At 37.6% G+C, this 17,772-nt stretch overlaps 1 protein-coding gene across 4 annotated transcripts in view; it reads right to left on the reverse strand.

Moving 5' to 3' along the window:
- CSMD3 (CUB and Sushi multiple domains 3) overlaps nt 1–17,410 on the reverse strand; it is a 1,211,731-nt gene extending 1,194,321 nt beyond the window's left edge. For all 4 annotated transcript variants that reach the window (XM_054518783.2, XM_063726791.1, XM_063726792.1 and 1 more), the window contains exon 1: nt 16,740–17,410. In XM_054518783.2, coding sequence (XP_054374758.2) covers nt 16,740–16,917 — 178 coding nt within the window. In that variant the 5' untranslated portion in view covers nt 16,918–17,410. The remainder of the gene's footprint in view (nt 1–16,739) is intronic.
- Between the last annotated feature and the right edge of the window lie 362 nt (nt 17,411–17,772).

Below are 17,772 nucleotides of genomic sequence, written 5' to 3' on the forward strand. Positions count from 1 at the left end.
TCACTGCAACCTCCACCTCCTGGATTCAACTGATTCTCCTGCCTCAGCCTCTGAGTAGATGGGATTACAAGCACTCACCACCACGCCTGGCTAATTTTTGTATTTTTAGTAGAGACAGGGTTTCACCATGTCGGCCAAGCTGGTCTCAAACTCCTGGCCTCAGGTAATCTACCTGCCTTGGCCTCCCAAAGTGCTGGGATTACAGGCGTGAACCACTGTGCCCGGCCTACACTTGTCTTTTTAGTTTACTACACGGAGGCATAATATATATTTACTCCAACATCATCTGGTGATTTTTGAAGGACTGGTCTGCATAAAAAGCTCTGCTTGGTGTTGGGGCAGATTTAGAAAGGACTATTGATAAAAAGATGTTTCTTATTAGAGTCCTTGGGTCTGGAGTGAGCTTTTCCTCATGCTCTCAATTCTTTACTTGGGAAGCACCCGTACACTATTCAAATCATAATTTTATCAGGAATTCAATCTATTCTTTCTCAGAGAGTTTCATCATTGTTGTCTAATTCCCATAGTGCTTTTTATCTCCTTTATCTCCTTTTTATCTCCTTTAACTATGGGTTAAAACAAAAAAAAATGTGTGTATATATATGTATATATAATATAAAATAAGAAACATTAATTAGTCCAGGCGGGGTGGCTCACACCTGTAATCCCAGCACTTTGGGAGGCCAAGGCAGATGGATCACCTGAGGTCAGGAGTTGAAGACCACCCTGGCCAACATGGTTAAACCCCCCCGGCCAACATGGTGAAACCCCATCTCTGCTAAAAAATAGAAAAATTAGCATGGCTTGGTGTCAGGCACCTGCAATCCCAGCTACTTGGGAGGCTGAGACAGGGAGAAGTTCTTGAACTCAGCAGGCGGAGGTTGTAGTAGCTGAGATCGCCCCACTGCACTCCAACGAGATTCCGTTTAAAAAAAAAAAAAAAGAAAGAAATGTAAATTAGAATGCAATGATGATTTGTATAAATATTAGCAAATCATTCAAAGAAATACTACTGATAGAAATAAATATAACTGACATTATAAAACCTAAACCTGATGCAAAAAATAATTAGAAAAAAACACGAAGAATACATAAGAAGATAATTTAAACAAATATGCTTTTCATATTCCAAACTTCTAAGACCAAAAGGAAAAAAAATTATAATGAATCCAGAGTCAAAATGAACCAAATATTGGCAAATAGAACAAAATCACATATGAAAGGAATTGCCAACCAGGGTTAGGCAGGGTTTATCCCAAGGTAATTGCACTGTGATTGGGATGACAATGAATATTAGTTTCTTTTCCTGTCCTGAAGATGAGCAAAGAAATGAAGAAGCAGACAAATTAAAAATGCCTAATGACTTTTCCTGCGGACAAAAGTGTTTTCACAAGATCTTTGAGGAAAAATTAACTATAATAAAAGTTGAAACAATATATATGGCACAGATTTTATAAATTAGAAATATCTGTGCTTAAATATCCAACTAATAAGAATACATATACTTCATGTTTACATTGTGTTTATTCACTCTATAAAATTTTGTCAACTGTGTTTTCTTGGGACTCAGAAAATTATACTCTGAAAGTTTGGCACTTTGGCATACAGAATACTTTGAACTGAAATAGGTAGGCCTCAGAAATAGGATTCAGAACCAAGGTCTCCTTCTGCCCTTCCCATCCTCCTCCTCCTCTAGCCATCCTCTATTTTTCCCCAAGCACAAGTAAGGACTTTTTCTGGAATTTTCTTATCTGACTAATAAAATTTCTTTCCAAAAGGAATGCAACTGATGTAATACCCAGGAAATAGCCAGGAAAGATTTATCAAATACCATGGAAAGATTAACCACTAATGAAGACAAGAGAATAAAAACCACACTCTGATAGAATTTTATCTATTTGCCCAAGGACAGCTTTGAGTGATTACTGGGAAACATTATCTGAATAATAAGACAACTTTATTTCACAGCAAATTTCTGTCCCTCACCTTGCTGCCACCTCTCCAAGAGCTCAGAGGAAATTTCTTCCAGGTCATTGTTTTCTGGAACTCACTTATCCCCCCTGTAAATCGTTTACTAACCCTAAAATTAACTACTGCCACTGTCCCCCCTTCTCATTTCCCTGTCCTCTATGAAGAGGGTATTTAAGTCTCAACCATCTGCCTTTTCTTTGAGTCTCTTCTTTGTGGGGCTTCCTTCATGTCCATACGAACAGTAGAAAATTCTACACATTTTTCCTGTGTTAATCTCTTTATTGACAGTCATTTCAGAGCACCTTCAAAGAGGAAGGAAGAAAAGCTTTCCCTCTGCTCCTACACATTAAATTTGGGGTTTAAAAAGTACATGATGCATGTGTAGCAAATTTGCTGCTTTTATCTAAACATTCTTCTTGGAGAGCTTGCTGATCTCGCAAAGATCACTTGACTCAAACTTGACCTCATTTGTTTGTATCTTATAGTTATTTAAGTGAAAGTCAATCAGTATGGTATTCCTCTGTAAGTATGAAATAAAACAAACAGAGACTGTGTGTTGCAGTAAAGTTTTGGGGCCATGTAGAATTTCATGGAAAGGTAGTACCATGGAGGCAACACAGTATCACCCTCAAGTTAAGGTAGTGATGGGGTAGAAACAAGACCCTATCCTAGGGAGCTGGCTTGTAGAGGTGAAAGATGAAAATATGCAAAACTAACAAAGAAACAAACAACAAATCACTGGAAAAGTGACAGTGTGGCCCACAGAGTGTAAGAGAGAGATGAAAAAGAAAAATGTTTTTATGGCTTCTTAGGCTATTTTTTCACCTTAAATTGAGTTTTTAATTATTTCTTTTAAACTTGACAGATAACATTGTACTTAGGTATCAGCTACAACATGATACTTTAAAGTGTAGATTATCCTTTATTCAGACTGCTTGGAATGAGAAGTGTTTTAGATATCAAATTTTTAAAAAAATTTTGAATATGTGCATATACACAATGAAATATCTTGGGGATGGAACCCAAGTCTAAACAAAAAATGTACTTATGTTTCATATACATAATATATATATAGCCTGAATATAATAGTTTAATATATATAGCCTGAATGTAATTTTATATGTTTTTAATAATTTGCTTTATGAAAACATTTTTGACTGCATTTTGACTGTGATTCATCACATAAGGTCAGATATGAAATTTTCTACTTGTGGAATCATGTCAGACCTCAAAAAGTGTCACATTCTTGAGTATTTTGAATTCCAAATTTTCACAGGGATGCTCAACCTGAGATATACATTGTAGAATGACGAAATCTAACTAATTAACAATTGCATTACCTCGTATAGTTATCATTCTTGGCTGGCTATACCTCTTATAGATAGCTTCTCTTAGATTCTCTTTTGTACTAACAGTAAACAAGCTGACTTGACAGCCTCTCCACTGCATTTTAGGCAAGCAGTCCATGTTATGATATTGCTGTTATATGTAAATTGTCAGTGATACTTTCAAATTGAGTTGTAATTTAAGGAGGAAAAACAAAGTGAGTTGAAAGGCAGCACAGAGATATACTGTTTATGGTTGTTTCTTTGTATAATATAGCTTTGTCAAATGTAAAAGGACCACTTTCTTCTTTGTTATGTCAAATACAAAAAAAAGAAGAATCTTAAATGCTGATGTTGGGATATTGATGAAACCAAATCAACACGTAATGCAAATTACCTCACATGAATTAGTATAAGATTTAAATAGGTCATCTTTATGTTATGTGTTACAGAGATTGTTGAAAATTCACCTTGAAACACTTGGAAGTGCTTTGCTTTAGTTGTATAAAGTTAAGTAAAACAATGCATGTTACTCAAAGCCATTTTTTCTCCAGCTTCAAAATGTACTAATTTCATTGAAATTATCAAAGCAGAAAAAATAGAAATTCACATACTTATGGAAATGCATAGTTCTGATCTTACATTAATAGTCAAGATTTTGAGGCTTAGTAATAGGAAAAAACCTTTACTATTTGTTGTGTTAATAGACATTAAATCTGGTTTCTTACACAATAAGTAATTATTAGCTCACCAAGAAATGTGACTTACAGAATGTGAAAGGGAATAAGGAGATACTTTCGTTTTTCTGAAGTAATCTGTTGGTACAAACATCAGAATAACATGAATCATCAAAATAATATACTTGGCAGGAATGAGAAAAATGTAAAATACTTGATGAAATTTGATGACTCTCCAAACTTTGTAAAGATAGATCATTTTACCAAACTCCTATGTAGCAAAATTAGCATTGATTAAATGACAGTATTTTCCCCATTATGGCTTCATTTAGTACTCTTAACCTCACAGATTAAAATCATAACAAAACATAATGTACTTATTGAAAAACTGTGCTTCATCAACACACATCTCCAGTAAAGACAACAATAACAAATGGAAAAAATTACTAAATCTGTTATATTTATATTTAGCTAATTTTCTTGCTCTTTTTAGGTGTTGATCTTGATAAGTTAGCTCAGTATTCTTTCATGTGAATCATGAAATAAGGGACAGAGATTTGAATTTAAATCGAAAGTATTAAGAAGCCAAGGAGGAGTTCTGAGACAGGAGCAAACATTAAAAAAAAAAAAGCGTAAGAGCACAATTTGGTGATCACAAATGATTATATAATTGTACAAACACTATTAAAGAAATACATGTGGGATCTTCATTAATGCTGGATAAACTAGTTAATATCAGTTGGCTGAGCAGATGGGAGTCAATAAACATTTTAATTGGAAATTACAAGAGAAAATTACATTAGGTTAAATTGCAAAAATGATGCATTTCATTGGAAAGTTACAAACAGTATCTGTAGAATGTTGTATTTACCTGTGATAAGGTAAAGATACAATATATATGATATATAAGTAAAGGTTGTATTAACTACACTGATATTTACATGAGAAGAAAATCCCATTGAAGAACTAAACAATTTTACAATAATCAGATTGTTTTGGTATTATATACACAGAAAGCCTGCTTCACATAGATGATGACTTCCTTTAGGATAAGGACTAGACCTTCATCCCTATATTCTCAAAGTCTAGACAAGAGTCTGATACATACTGGTTCTCGATAAATAATTGATAGCTGAAGGAATGTCTCAAAGAGTTCTAGAACTGATAAATAACCCACTGGTTGTTTTGCAGAAATAAAACTTACTGATCACTGTATCCTTCACAACTTAAATTATGTCAATCCCATAATATTCACTTGAAAATAATACTATTCTAATACATAAAGCATAATATTCTAAATTTTAATTTAATCAAAAGAAAATTATATAAAAATTAATTTGATATTTACATGAAATAGCAAATGATAAACTTAATGTGTCTAATATCTTCCAATTCCTTTTTAGGCCTTTGTGAAATTGCTTTTGAAAGCATTACATAATTAGAATATAAAGTCTTTCTAAAATAGGAAATTTTTAATAATTTTTGTGAAGACGGGGAAAATAAGTAGTAATCTTCAAATTATTGAAAAATGGCTAATTTCTAAGAACTCACAAATTGGCAATATATAAAAAATAAGGTCAAAATGTCATTTCTGACATCTATTTGTTAATATATTAATGAAGACTCTCAAGCTAATACAGATATTAAAGGTTTTCTAGCACTTTTCTAGAAAATTGATCTTAAGGGTTTTCTGTCTGACCTCCTTTAAAAAGAGTACACAAATAAAAGAGTACTCAAGTACTGGCAGGATTTAAAGATGAAAGTTTTTTAAAAGACTGTAAAAAGAGCCTTGAACATGAATTCAATACAGGTAATTATGAGCCTGTCAGCATTTCTATTACAAACTTCATTTAGAGGTTTTATCATTTCCATAATCTTAAAAACTCAGAAGCTGAAAGTTGGCACACAAATTAGCAGCCTGGATGCAAATTTATTTACACAAAACATTTGAATCAGTTCAGCTGTTTTGATTTAGACATCAGCCAAAGTATCTTAACTCCAGATTTCTCCATATATGTGAACACTGAGTAAATATTTTGTCTAGAGTACATAGTTAGGTCACTAAGAGTATGTAATCAATAAATTCAAGGTAGAGTATGTTTCGTCTCCAAAAGAGTCAGCTGTATTTTTTTTTGCCAGTTTTTCTAACTTTGATCCCTTATCTTGCATATGCAGCCTTTAGCAACACAGAGTTCAATATTAGAAAATGCAGGTAGCTCAGCATAAATTCATTACTAACATTTAGTTGAGATTAAAATTATACTTCTGATAATGGATTCAGAGGAGCCATTTCTGCATAATGAAAATATAGTTTAAAAATGAAAATTAAATCACTTCTAAAAATTACAAATTAGCTTAATTTATAGCTTATTTTTTTAAATTATTGACTAAGTTGATAAACTTCATTGTGGGTGTATCCATTATGTGCTACATTATGTGTTATTTTAAGAGAAAATAAAATAAGAATATATTTTCCTCAAATATCCTTCAAATAAGATAACTCCCAAAATGTAAACAAGCAAAAAAGATAAGAAGATTAAAAAAACAAAACATAGCCCCATAGAAAGCTAAAATACATATTTGAAAAATTAGAATAATATCAAATAACAAAACACAGCTGAAAGTTTTATTAAGTAGCTATCAAAGAAGAAACAAATGGCTAATAGGAATGTGAACTAGTTTGGGAAAAATTGTTTTGATTATCTACCTCTCCCTAAGATCATGAAAATGAAATGTCAAGTGAATTTGTGATTTTAAATCTCAATAAAATCAAATAAATACTAACAACAATCATTTGCATTCTAAAATGAAAAACTTGGCTGATCATCAGTTTTCAACAATAAATAAAATTTTGGAATGAATAATTGTAGAAAGCAGACTTGGAGACAAATTGTAAATGTACCTTTATCTGGGACTTGGCCAACCTTGGAGAAATCTACATCTACCTGTTGTAAGATCATATATCAAAACTATTTAAAATAAGAATGGCCTATGAAGAAGTATTAAATGCAATAAGTATATCCTATGACTAATACAAATGAGGACATTATTAGGATAACTTATCTTTAAAGTTAAAAAGACAGGTTAAAATAAAATTTCTGAAAATATAACAACAAATAAAGCTTTAATAATGCATGTAGAAAAAGGCTGGTTTATATTGGGAGAGTCTATAAAGTTTAGAAATGACAAAAGTAATATAGTTACATATGAAAATATATTTTATCATATTCACAAGAAAATGTAATGCTAAATTTGAGCACTTAGGTATAATTTAATAAAAACATTTTTTCTTTTGTAGACTGATGTATATCTATATTCCCCCCAGTTAATCCTTAATTTAATCTTTAGATTGCATGTGAAGTTTCCCATTTGCCTATATTAATATATTCATGTATCTGTGTCTCCTTACACAATTACTTCAAAAAGTCTAGTCTTAATTCTGATTAGGATTTTGGGGTAGGCACAGTGGTCTCTCCATTCAATGAGCTTTACTCTCATAAACGAATTATGTCTAAAAAAAAAAGAGGCTCATAAAATAGTATCAAATACAAAAAAAGTACACTGGACAGGTAAAGACTGGTTTTCACTCTCTAGCTTGGCAAGTCATTTCATTTCTCTGGTCTGTCCCCTCTTTTATGTGAAGATACTCAGCTACCCCTGTATTTTTAACTAAAGGGCACTTATGGACTGAAATAGACTTTCTGAATGGAACTTGGATATGCATATTTTAATTTTGAAAAATATGTATTTGCCCCCACAAATAAATCTAATGCACATTTCCTGCCTAGTAAACACTAGATTGGGGACACTGTGAGAACTTTCATATCCTTTAAATTCTGTAGAGCTGAGTGGAAGATTAAGATACCAAGTAAAACAATTTTATTTTTCAATGCTTATGATACAATTTTATCAATTATTTTATATGTGAAGTTCATAAATTTATCTGCATTCACAAATTTTAAATTTTACTCAAGAGCTCTCCATTAGGAGCTAAGGATTATAATGTTTACCTCTGTTTTATCTTACTTAATGTGCTAGTTTTATATTTTATAGTGTCATATTTAACATATGTATTACCTATGCATTTACTTTGCTTACTATCACTTATAAAAGTAGAAAGTATCTTTTATATCTATTGTACAGACCATTTAGAGAACAAAATTAGTCAAGTTAAGTGAAAGGTTGAAAATTACAAAACTAATTAAGTTATGTATTATTGCAACTGTGGGATATCTGCCTATCTATCTATCCATCTATCTATCTATCTATCTATCTATCTATCTATCTATCTGTCTGTCTAATCATGACTATTGATCTTAAGCTTTCTTCTAAATTAAATTTTCAGGGCTTCAATGTTTCTCTTAAAAATGAAGAGGTTTAATTGGTAACTTAGTAATTTACATTTTTCTTTTAGATTTTGGTAAGTCTATGGCTTATGAATCTATTATTCTTTCAGATTTCACTTAACCACTAGCTAACTGTATGATCCTGGCAAACATTGAACTCTGGACTCAGAAAAATGTGTATTATTTGAAAATGGAGATAATAATCTCTATATAGGAGATAATAGCTATCTCAAAGATACTTATTAGAATTCAATACAGGAAGAAGAGGGAGAAAGGAACTGTTTGAGATGTAAAGGACACTTTAGTTAAGGGCTTAGCATAAAGAATCACACATGAAAAGACACAACAAAGAACTTTATCCTGGTACCATTTCCCAAAACATAAGAATGTCTCATATCCTCTCTATATAGTAAATAATTCTGATCATTCTGGAGTCAACCAGATAAACTTGTATAACAGAAAACTATGGCAAAAGCCCTTGCTTTTTTTAGTTATTTGGGATGTAATAAGTCTACTTTATGGAGTCTGTTTCCATTTACAAACTTCCTCTCAAAGTGGTATTTAATCATATTTTTTAATGTCATAGTTAAAAAATCCTCCCTATTATTTTAAACTCATGATCATTAATATTCCTTTAAAAATTGCTAACATCAAGCAAAGAAAAGCTTCATAATCTTAAACATTATGGACTTAGCTTTTTAAGGGATTCACTCATTACTATTTATATATTTCAATCATTTTCTGAGCATTTCAACTCCTCAAAGAGTAGAATTTATTAACTTTGCGAATTTTACTCCCATATAGTAAAATGACTTTAAAAATATTTCAACTATCACTAAAATTGATAACGTATGGATTGTTCTTATACCATTAATATTTATAAAATATTTATAAAATGTATTATTGTTTCTTATAGAATTTTGAATGATAATTGTCTTATATATATCATGTGAAAAAATATGCAGATGAAAATATAACCAGAGCGAATACATAAATCTCAGGTAAATATGACTTAAACATAATAAAACCCATGAAAAAAATAAAGAAAGAACCATTTCTCTAGATTTAAAAGCTTTTAAGTAGAAATTGTCTACAGATTATAAGAAATAAATAAAAATTTTATTTTAAGTACTGCCCCTCAACGTTCTTTTGAGACATGAAAAAGTCAATACACTGATTTTATTTATAGACTTCTAATGTCAAGAAATAAACTTTACTGAAGATACAATTAGTTATTTATTTGAAGTACACATTCTATCAGTCTTAGAAAAGTTTTTCACTCCATAATTATCTCCTTTTGTCTTCTACCAAATAAGTAATTATCATTTTTAAAATTTTACCACTAACATATAATTACTAATACTAATTGATATATAGGATTGAAATATTAATTTTTCTGATTGACTATCTTCATTGGTGCCATCTGAGCTAACTTTCTAATAAAATTGATAAGGTAAAGTAGAAAAAGAATTGAACATGAGCTTGAATGCCCTGTCATCTAGTCTCAGTTCTGGAATTAATGGTCTTTGCAAACTACCAAAAATTACTTATCCTTTCTTGGCATTTGTGCTTATTGTAAAACATATGAGCAGTGAACTAGCTGATATTTAAGGACCTATGAATGTCATGATTTGTGACAAGATGAATGAACAAATTCATGTTAGTACATTAATCAATCACTATTAAAAGAAATCAATATCAGAATGCAAGGGATGAAATCAGCACAGGAGGAGAGGTAGCATTTTTTTCTTTCTTTCTTTCTTTTTTTTTTTTTAGCTGTGAGTCTGCCCCTTATTCATATAGCCAGCACCAGAAGTAAATGTGTAAAGGTGATAAGCAGCAGTTTCAGAGTGTTTCTCAGCTGCGTATTGGCCTGGGAACTTAGCCAAAGTGAAATAATAGCTAGTAAGAAGAGGCTACACTTTTTATTTACTGTTACGGAAAAGTGAAGGTGGTGGTGTTAGAGATAAAGTGTGAGTTCGTACAGGCTTTGCATGTGTATGTTTATTTGAATAATATTGGCAATAGTTATTAGTGGCAAGCACTGGGCTAGGTATGTGATTTATGTCATCTCCCTATAAACCCCCGGTATTGTCATGTATTTTTTTTTTACAGATAATAAAACTGAAGCTTAGGAAAGTTGAATTGCTAGTCCAAAGATAATTGTTGGCAAAAATCATTATTTGACCTTCAGTGGCTCCAGAGCCCTTGCTCTTTCCACTTTACTGTAGTGTTGCTCAAATTTTAGAGTGCAATCAGGACTTACCTGGATGACTTGTTTAAACCATCAGTGTCTGTGCCCAACTCCCAAAGCATCTGATTCAACAGACCTTATCTGGGAAACTGAGGTATTTTTATTGCTAAAAAGTTTTTAGAGGATGCTGGTACGACTTGTTGGAGAACACTTTGAAAATCACTGTAGTCCAAACATTTAAGGGCCTGAACTGAATAACGTGATGATATCTAATGCCATATAATTACCATTGTTATTTTCCGTCCAAGCACAGGTATATAATACATATGTTAATGTAAATTTGGACATTTTAGAGATTTCAAATTAGGTTGCTGGCTACAAATTATCACTATATAGAAAATATTAATCGTTAGGATTCCTTAACCAGCACCAAACAACAGCTTAGCAAAGGGCCTTAAGACATGAAATACATTTGACGGCTGCAAGACTGGGGCCTTAAGAGAAGGAAAGGTGATCCTCAGCACTGTGGCTGTGAATACCGGCAGGTCTTCAACAAATTGATTTTTCTCTGTGATACTTTTAAAAGTGATGTTCCTGAAGAGAATAAGAGCCTCACAAGGGGCCCAATTCTGAGAAAACCTTGCAAGCATGGAGATAGGTATACCTGGAAATACCGTGAATCACCCACCTGCTCACTCTGAGAGCAGAAAGATGAATTTGGCAACCACAGTGTCTGTAATGGCACCATTCTCATACTCATCCAAAGTCCGAATCAATATTTCCACTGTATTCTAAATTATATACTCCTTTGGATTATGAGTAAAGGGAACAGAAGAAAGAGATAGGGAAAAAATAGCTAAACCTATGTTTTAATGTACATGTAAATAAACTAAAATGTTCTTAGATTTTACTTGTATCTTACACATTTTTTCTTAATCTGTCATTTACAACCATTTTATTTCTAATTTCCCAAATCTTGGAATTCAAAGTACAAGATGGCGTATTTTCTCAAAAGGTCATGTTGCCTAAAGGAACTGGTGCCTTACCAGGCATATGCTTGGTGCTTTAAAATAGACAAATATTGAAGGTATTTTATATCCTTAAGCCGTTTCGGAAGCCCCTGATAAGTAGAAGAGAAACACCCTTTGGAACACATGAAGAAGTATATTTGGAGGCTAAGGAAGTAAAACTTTAGTTCCTTCCACTTTTTTGCATCTGAGATCTTAGAAAAGCGTTTTAAGGTCAGAGTTTTTTTTTTCCCCACATGAATACAAAGGCATTATTAACTGCACACCTCTCCTACTTTTTTTGTTTTTTTGTTTTATCAGCTTTCATTTATGATAGAGTTTTACTGTACTTACAACCATGTACAGATGACATTTGGTGTCTATGTGTTATTTCACTGTTCTGTAGACACCAAATTTTGTGTTTAGGGAAAAGACGTGTATACTCCAAATTAATTCAGCTACCCTACAAATAGAAATGCTAATTAAGATCATGAACGGTAATAACTACTGGAACGAAGCCTTTGCTCCTGGAGTACTTAATTTATTGAGTAATTCTACTCTTTTTCTCCTTGAAGGATCTCAAGGGAGCTGGCATCAGGTTTTCAAGATGCTGAAACCTTCTCCTTAATTATTTCTGCTCACATACTCTTCCAATGAGGGCGTGATGCAGCACCGGCCTCCTCCCCAACCAGATGATTCCGGAAAGTACGGTGCTGCAAAAGGACATTTCAGAGCGCTTTCAACAAGCTAACTGTCCAGTGAAGTCCAGCTCCGAATTCTGGTAACTGCTCAAGTCCTGTCAGTCCGGTAAATTGGGTTAACTTAGCAACTCGGTGGTGCAAAGCCTCCCCAAAGACAGGACCGCATTCAGGGAGAAGAGAACCAGCCTCATGCCTGAGCCAATCTTTCTTCCTTTGGTTATCCTCCTTCATTATTATTCCGCAATGCGCAGCAATCCCTGTGCGTGCCCCTGTGTCAGCCCCTTAGCTGGTCACTCCAGCGGGGCTGGGAGAAGACCACCTTGGCTACTCAGATGGCACTGTGCTGTTTAATTTCTTCTGCTCTCTCCCTTAGAGTCTAACTAAGCCCTTGCAGCACTTGAGCCGGGGGCTGCCCTCCTGCTGGCCTTTCCCTCGTCGTAGAACGGATCTGGGGGACGGGGACATTGTAGAGGAGCCACAATCCCCACTCGTTGTTTCCCCAATGCGCTTTCAGAACTCCCCGAGTGCATCTTAGATAAGTTATTTGAGTGAGGACAGCGCTGCGGTCCGCCTGGAGAAAGAGAGCTTCCTCCGCACTTCTGCTTCATCGTGACAGCAGTGGTCGCAGCGCCACTGACCATCTGGAGTCCTGGGAACATTAACGCACTGTTACCCGCCAGGCGTTTCCGCCTAGGATACACTCACACCCACCCTCGGAGCCGCCTAAACGCTTCTCCGTGTCAATTCATGTGTCCTCCTCCCAGCAGCACACACACACGCACACACACACGCAAGCACACACACACACGCACATCAAGAGCCAAGTCACCCACCCAGCTTCAACCTCGAGTTGTCTATGAAAATTCAGGGAGGCTGATCTTCTTGAAGAAATTAATGAGTATTCCCAGAGGAAATAGATGTAAGGGAGGGGCGCCTGTCCAAACTACAGCAGGACGGGGCCCTGACTCAAACACAAAGTTTACCTTTCAGTGGGTTTCTCAGTCTTGCTAGTGTTGGGGGGAGGGTTTTGATAATGGTTTTGGCTAGGTGGGTTTTTGTTTACTGTTACTGTTTTGAAAAGACATTGATTCCCCTTCCCCCAGCCCCCTTTGTAAAGCTCTCTCAAGCTAAGACAGATCTTTTCCTGACGTGTTGGGAAAGACTGTCGCCTTATGGGCGAGGACTGTGGGTGTCAGTCACCGGGACACACGCGGGGCTGAAAGCTCCGGACATGGCCACCTGGGCGGGCGTCTGTAAAAGGTGCTAATGTAATGTAAAAGAGCGCCTCTGGCAGCTCTTCCCCCTCATAAGACACCCGCGCCCCTCTCCAGTAGCAACTAACTGCAGGAGAGGATGCGATTTCCACTTTCCCAAAAGACCTCTGTGGCAGAAGTAGTATCTCCTTGGAGTCTCAGAGCACGCAGAAACGTGGATCCTTCGCGAGGTCGCTCTGGCGAGAATCCCTGGAAAGACGCTCTGGCGTGGGGTGCGCGACGCTGCACCGGGTCTCCCACCTGCTGCCTACTCAGAGATCTGTGCCTTCGCGGTACCTTCGCTGCACGGTGTGTGTTCCCCTGGGATCCATTGACAAGCAGCGTGGGAAAGCATCCCATGGGTGTCTCTTTACATGGGCGGGACGCTTAAGCACGACTTGGAGATTCACAGTTTCTCTCTGGGTGAGACCTAAACAGACACGCTGCAGCTGGAGGCATTTCAGAAACCTCTGCCTGTGTGTGTGTGTGCGTGTGTGCGTGTGTGTGGGGTGCGGGGGAGGGGAGTTCAGTTTGAAATAGGCATGGATCAAGTCTAAGCAGCACCTGCCCTGTCCCACGCCTCAAATTGGTGCTCTCCACAGCCTTTTATTTCACATGATGACAGTGGAAATGAAATGCCAATCAAAGGTTGTTTTCCTTTTCAGCCCCACCCGAGTGGTTCAGGCCTACCTAAGACCACTTTATCTGACCCTCCGAGGCGTTTCCTCCCACTAAGCCTCCTTGTCATTGCTGTTGGAACCAAAGGTGAGATGGTGGAGGGATGAAAACTGTAGGCAGATGGTGGAATTCTCGTGGCTAGAGCTGTTCACGTGGAAAACTGCCTGCCCCGGACTTCTGGACCCTCACACTAGTCTAGATTAGAACCTGCAAAATCCTTACAACGGCTCCCAGTCTGAGATTTTTCGTGGACCTCACATTCCAGAAGAAAGTGTAGAAGACAAAAGCGAGCATAGACATTGGGGCAAACAACGTTTAAGGCATTGCATCAATCTTGGCTTTAGGAAAGGTGAAATTAAAATAAAATGAGGAAACGGAGAGTAAAAAGCAACTATCAAAATTGGCATCATTCAGAGATTGACAGCAGGTCTAAAACATAAAACCTATGCAAGTTTCTCAGAATTTGGGGATAGTATTCCAAGTCGTAAAATGTAGGAGATGCCTTCCAAGTGCCCGATGAGTGACAATGAATAACTTTATTGACATTGAAAAAAAATGTTTTTTACGTATAGTCTGTAGAATATTGATTTTGCACGGGATCAAAGAAGGCTATGACATACTCTTCCTTCTCAATATCTCCAAAGCTAAACCGATTATATCAGTCCAAAGTAAATTAACGCGCCTTTCGTTTCTATCGGCGCATCTCATTCGGAAAATACGGTAGGTGCGGGCAGCCGGGGCTCTAATTGCAGGCTGCGCGGATCAGCCTTCGTCAGGCTGGAATGCTCGCCCCGCTTCAGAGACGTCCCTCCCCCTCATCTGCCCCTCGAATGTGTTTTGGCTCAACAGGTGTCACATGAAAACTCGCACTTAAACCCTGGTCATCTTCTCACAGGAGCCACCCTCACATTTTTCTGCCAGGGCTGCTGCTGGCTATTCGCGCCTCCCCCACGCGGAGCGCGCGTCTAGCAGGCAGCCCCAGGGCCATCCATTAACCACCAACTCCCAGTGGCAGGCGAGCTAAGCATAAATGTGTGGCTCCTCACACATCGAGCCAGCGACAAAGAAACCTTGTAAGCAACCTGAGCCGCGTTTTGTACATTAGGCAGTGTAGTTGTGCCACTTAGGACAAGCTTTTCGGCTCAGAGCTGCTCTGAGGCCCCAGAGAGAAAAGAAAAATCAAGCTTTAAGGAGCAGGTTGGGATTACAAGGCAGTTGCTGCCACAGAGACCGGGGCGACTGACTTCCTGGCATTTTGGCATGTAAATTAAAATTCTAGACATGCCACCCATCATTGGTCATAGTAGAGGGAGAGGTAACCTCTCCAGCTCCCTCCTCCCAAAACATGAATTATCATTTCCACTGAATGCAAATGAGCCGCCTTCCGTGGGGGGACAGCCAGCTGCAAGCTGGACAATAAACTGTTTCATAGAGACGCGGCCCGACTGCGGTTCAGAGAGGCACTCCTTTACAAAGGAAGAAGCGTCCAGTTTGTGTTGACAGCCCTGGCGCGCCTGGGCCAAAACAGCACCCCCTTTCCCGCGATCCCCCGCCCCCCCCCCCCCGCGACACACAGACACCCGGGATTTGAAACTAGCTTCACTGAAAGCGACATCCATAGCGTCTATTCGAGCTGCCATGAGTATGGAGAGGTGATTGTTCAAAAAATGATGGCATGAGTCATAAACACCTCCTGAGTATTCTTTGCAGCAATTAATAGGCAGCAGCGTGCAGGAGAAGTTGTGGAAGAGAGCTATGGATCCCATGATCCTGACTGTCCCTTGCCTTCCTGCTTGGGAATACATTTTTACATCCCACCTACCCCCTCCCCTTGTCTGTGCATGTGACACTCACTCTACCTGTCTGAACGCTGAGACTTGCTGGGGATTTTCTTTTGGTCGTCAGCTAATGACTTTCCTCCTACCTTCATTCATCCCTTAAGGTGGTTCTTTACACTTCATGGTATTTCAGACCCTTCGAAAGCCTCATTTTTTTGCCAAACCTCTACCACAGGTCCTAGGGAAGCTCCCCTACATTCAACATTGCATAGAAGCCCAATTTACATACATATGCATGCAGACATTCATGTTGGTGTGGCAGTGCTTGGAAGATCCCTGTGCCCTAATGCATTTAAAATTAACACATTCCTGGCACGTCGATAACTTTCTTCCCTGAAAGGGTTAAAAAGCATTTAGACCAGCGTCTTTAATATATATATTCCACCCAAAGCCTCAAGCCCTAGTGATCTGAGCAGAAATCAAGGTAATCCTCACCACTAAGAAAAGTCTTGCAGAGGAATTCTGCCTGGGTATCCACTAGTTAGAGGCTATACTAACCCACTCACGTATTCGTTTGAGCATACTGCAAGAATATTTATTGAGCACAAGCTCAATCACCGCATTGAACACCAAATCTGGCAAGCAAAATGCATTTCCTATCCGAGGGGGGGAGAACGAGCTGTGAATCAACTCCTTCTTTAGTATTATCAGATTATTTTATCGGTGCAAATTGCAAAGTAAGCTGCCAGCCTCTCTCCAAGTCAGCCCACCTTCCTCCAAAGCGGAGGGGACCCCCAAAGCAGACCTACCTTTCACACAAGACACCGTCAATAAAAAGACGAGGTTCCAAAACGTAAATCCACTTTTAATCCCCATTTTCTTCATCAGGATGAAGTCTAGGCGGCCACATTTAGCGCATCTTCGCGTGCCAGGCTCCCAGGGTTTGGATTCCTTTGCTCGGCTTTCCCCTTTGCGGATCCCTTTCATATTATTCGCGAGCTCCTAATTCCTGCTCCTCAGCCCGGCGCAGTGGAGTTGTTGCTGTTGTTGGTGCGCGGTCACAGCTCGGAGTGAATGGTGTTTCTGGGATACCACAGCAACCTTGACGAGGACTCAACCATCTCTCCAACGGGGGCACAAAGTCTCCGCTACTCTGGATTCTGTCTTTTCTTGTGCGTTTTTTCCCCTCCACCAAAATCTACCCCAATTCTAGCTCGTTATAGCAACCACCAGAAACCACTAGTGAGCCTCTTAAAGCCCAGCTCTGCTCTCTGATAAACTCCACACAATATCTGAAATTAAAGGGCTTGCTTTTTTTCCCCGAATAGATCAATTCTGCCTGTAAAAGCAGCCCAAGAAATAATGTTAGTGAGCTCTCCGTTGCAGGCTGCGAATACAGAAGCATGTCAAAGGAATATTTTAATCGGAGGATCTGTGTTGCTTTTGGGGAAACCGTGACGATAATGAATCGGGCTCCATCGATGCCCACGTCTTTATAATGGGACATGTGTTACTACTGTAGTTGCAGTATATTTCAGGCAGTCTTCTCCCATTTATTATCCTGTGATTTAATTGAAAAAGGAAATCACAGAGAATTTTCTCAATAAATTCTTCCTTCACACGGAGAAGAATGTATTTGAACACATGTATTTACATATTCAGATAACTACGTGTAAACCCGTCACCGGGTTTTTATGATTCTGTAAACGGATTTCATCCGTGGCCTGGGCGGGGGTGGGGTGGGGAGGGAAGTCGGTGTCGTTTCCTCAAATAGTTCTCCCTTTCATCTTCCCAACCCCCTTTTCAGTTGATGTGTGCCGCAGTTAAACTACTTTTATCTGT

Source organism: Pongo abelii, chromosome 7 (assembly GCF_028885655.2).
Source record: "Pongo abelii isolate AG06213 chromosome 7, NHGRI_mPonAbe1-v2.0_pri, whole genome shotgun sequence".
Taxonomy (NCBI): domain Eukaryota; kingdom Metazoa; phylum Chordata; class Mammalia; order Primates; family Hominidae; genus Pongo; species Pongo abelii.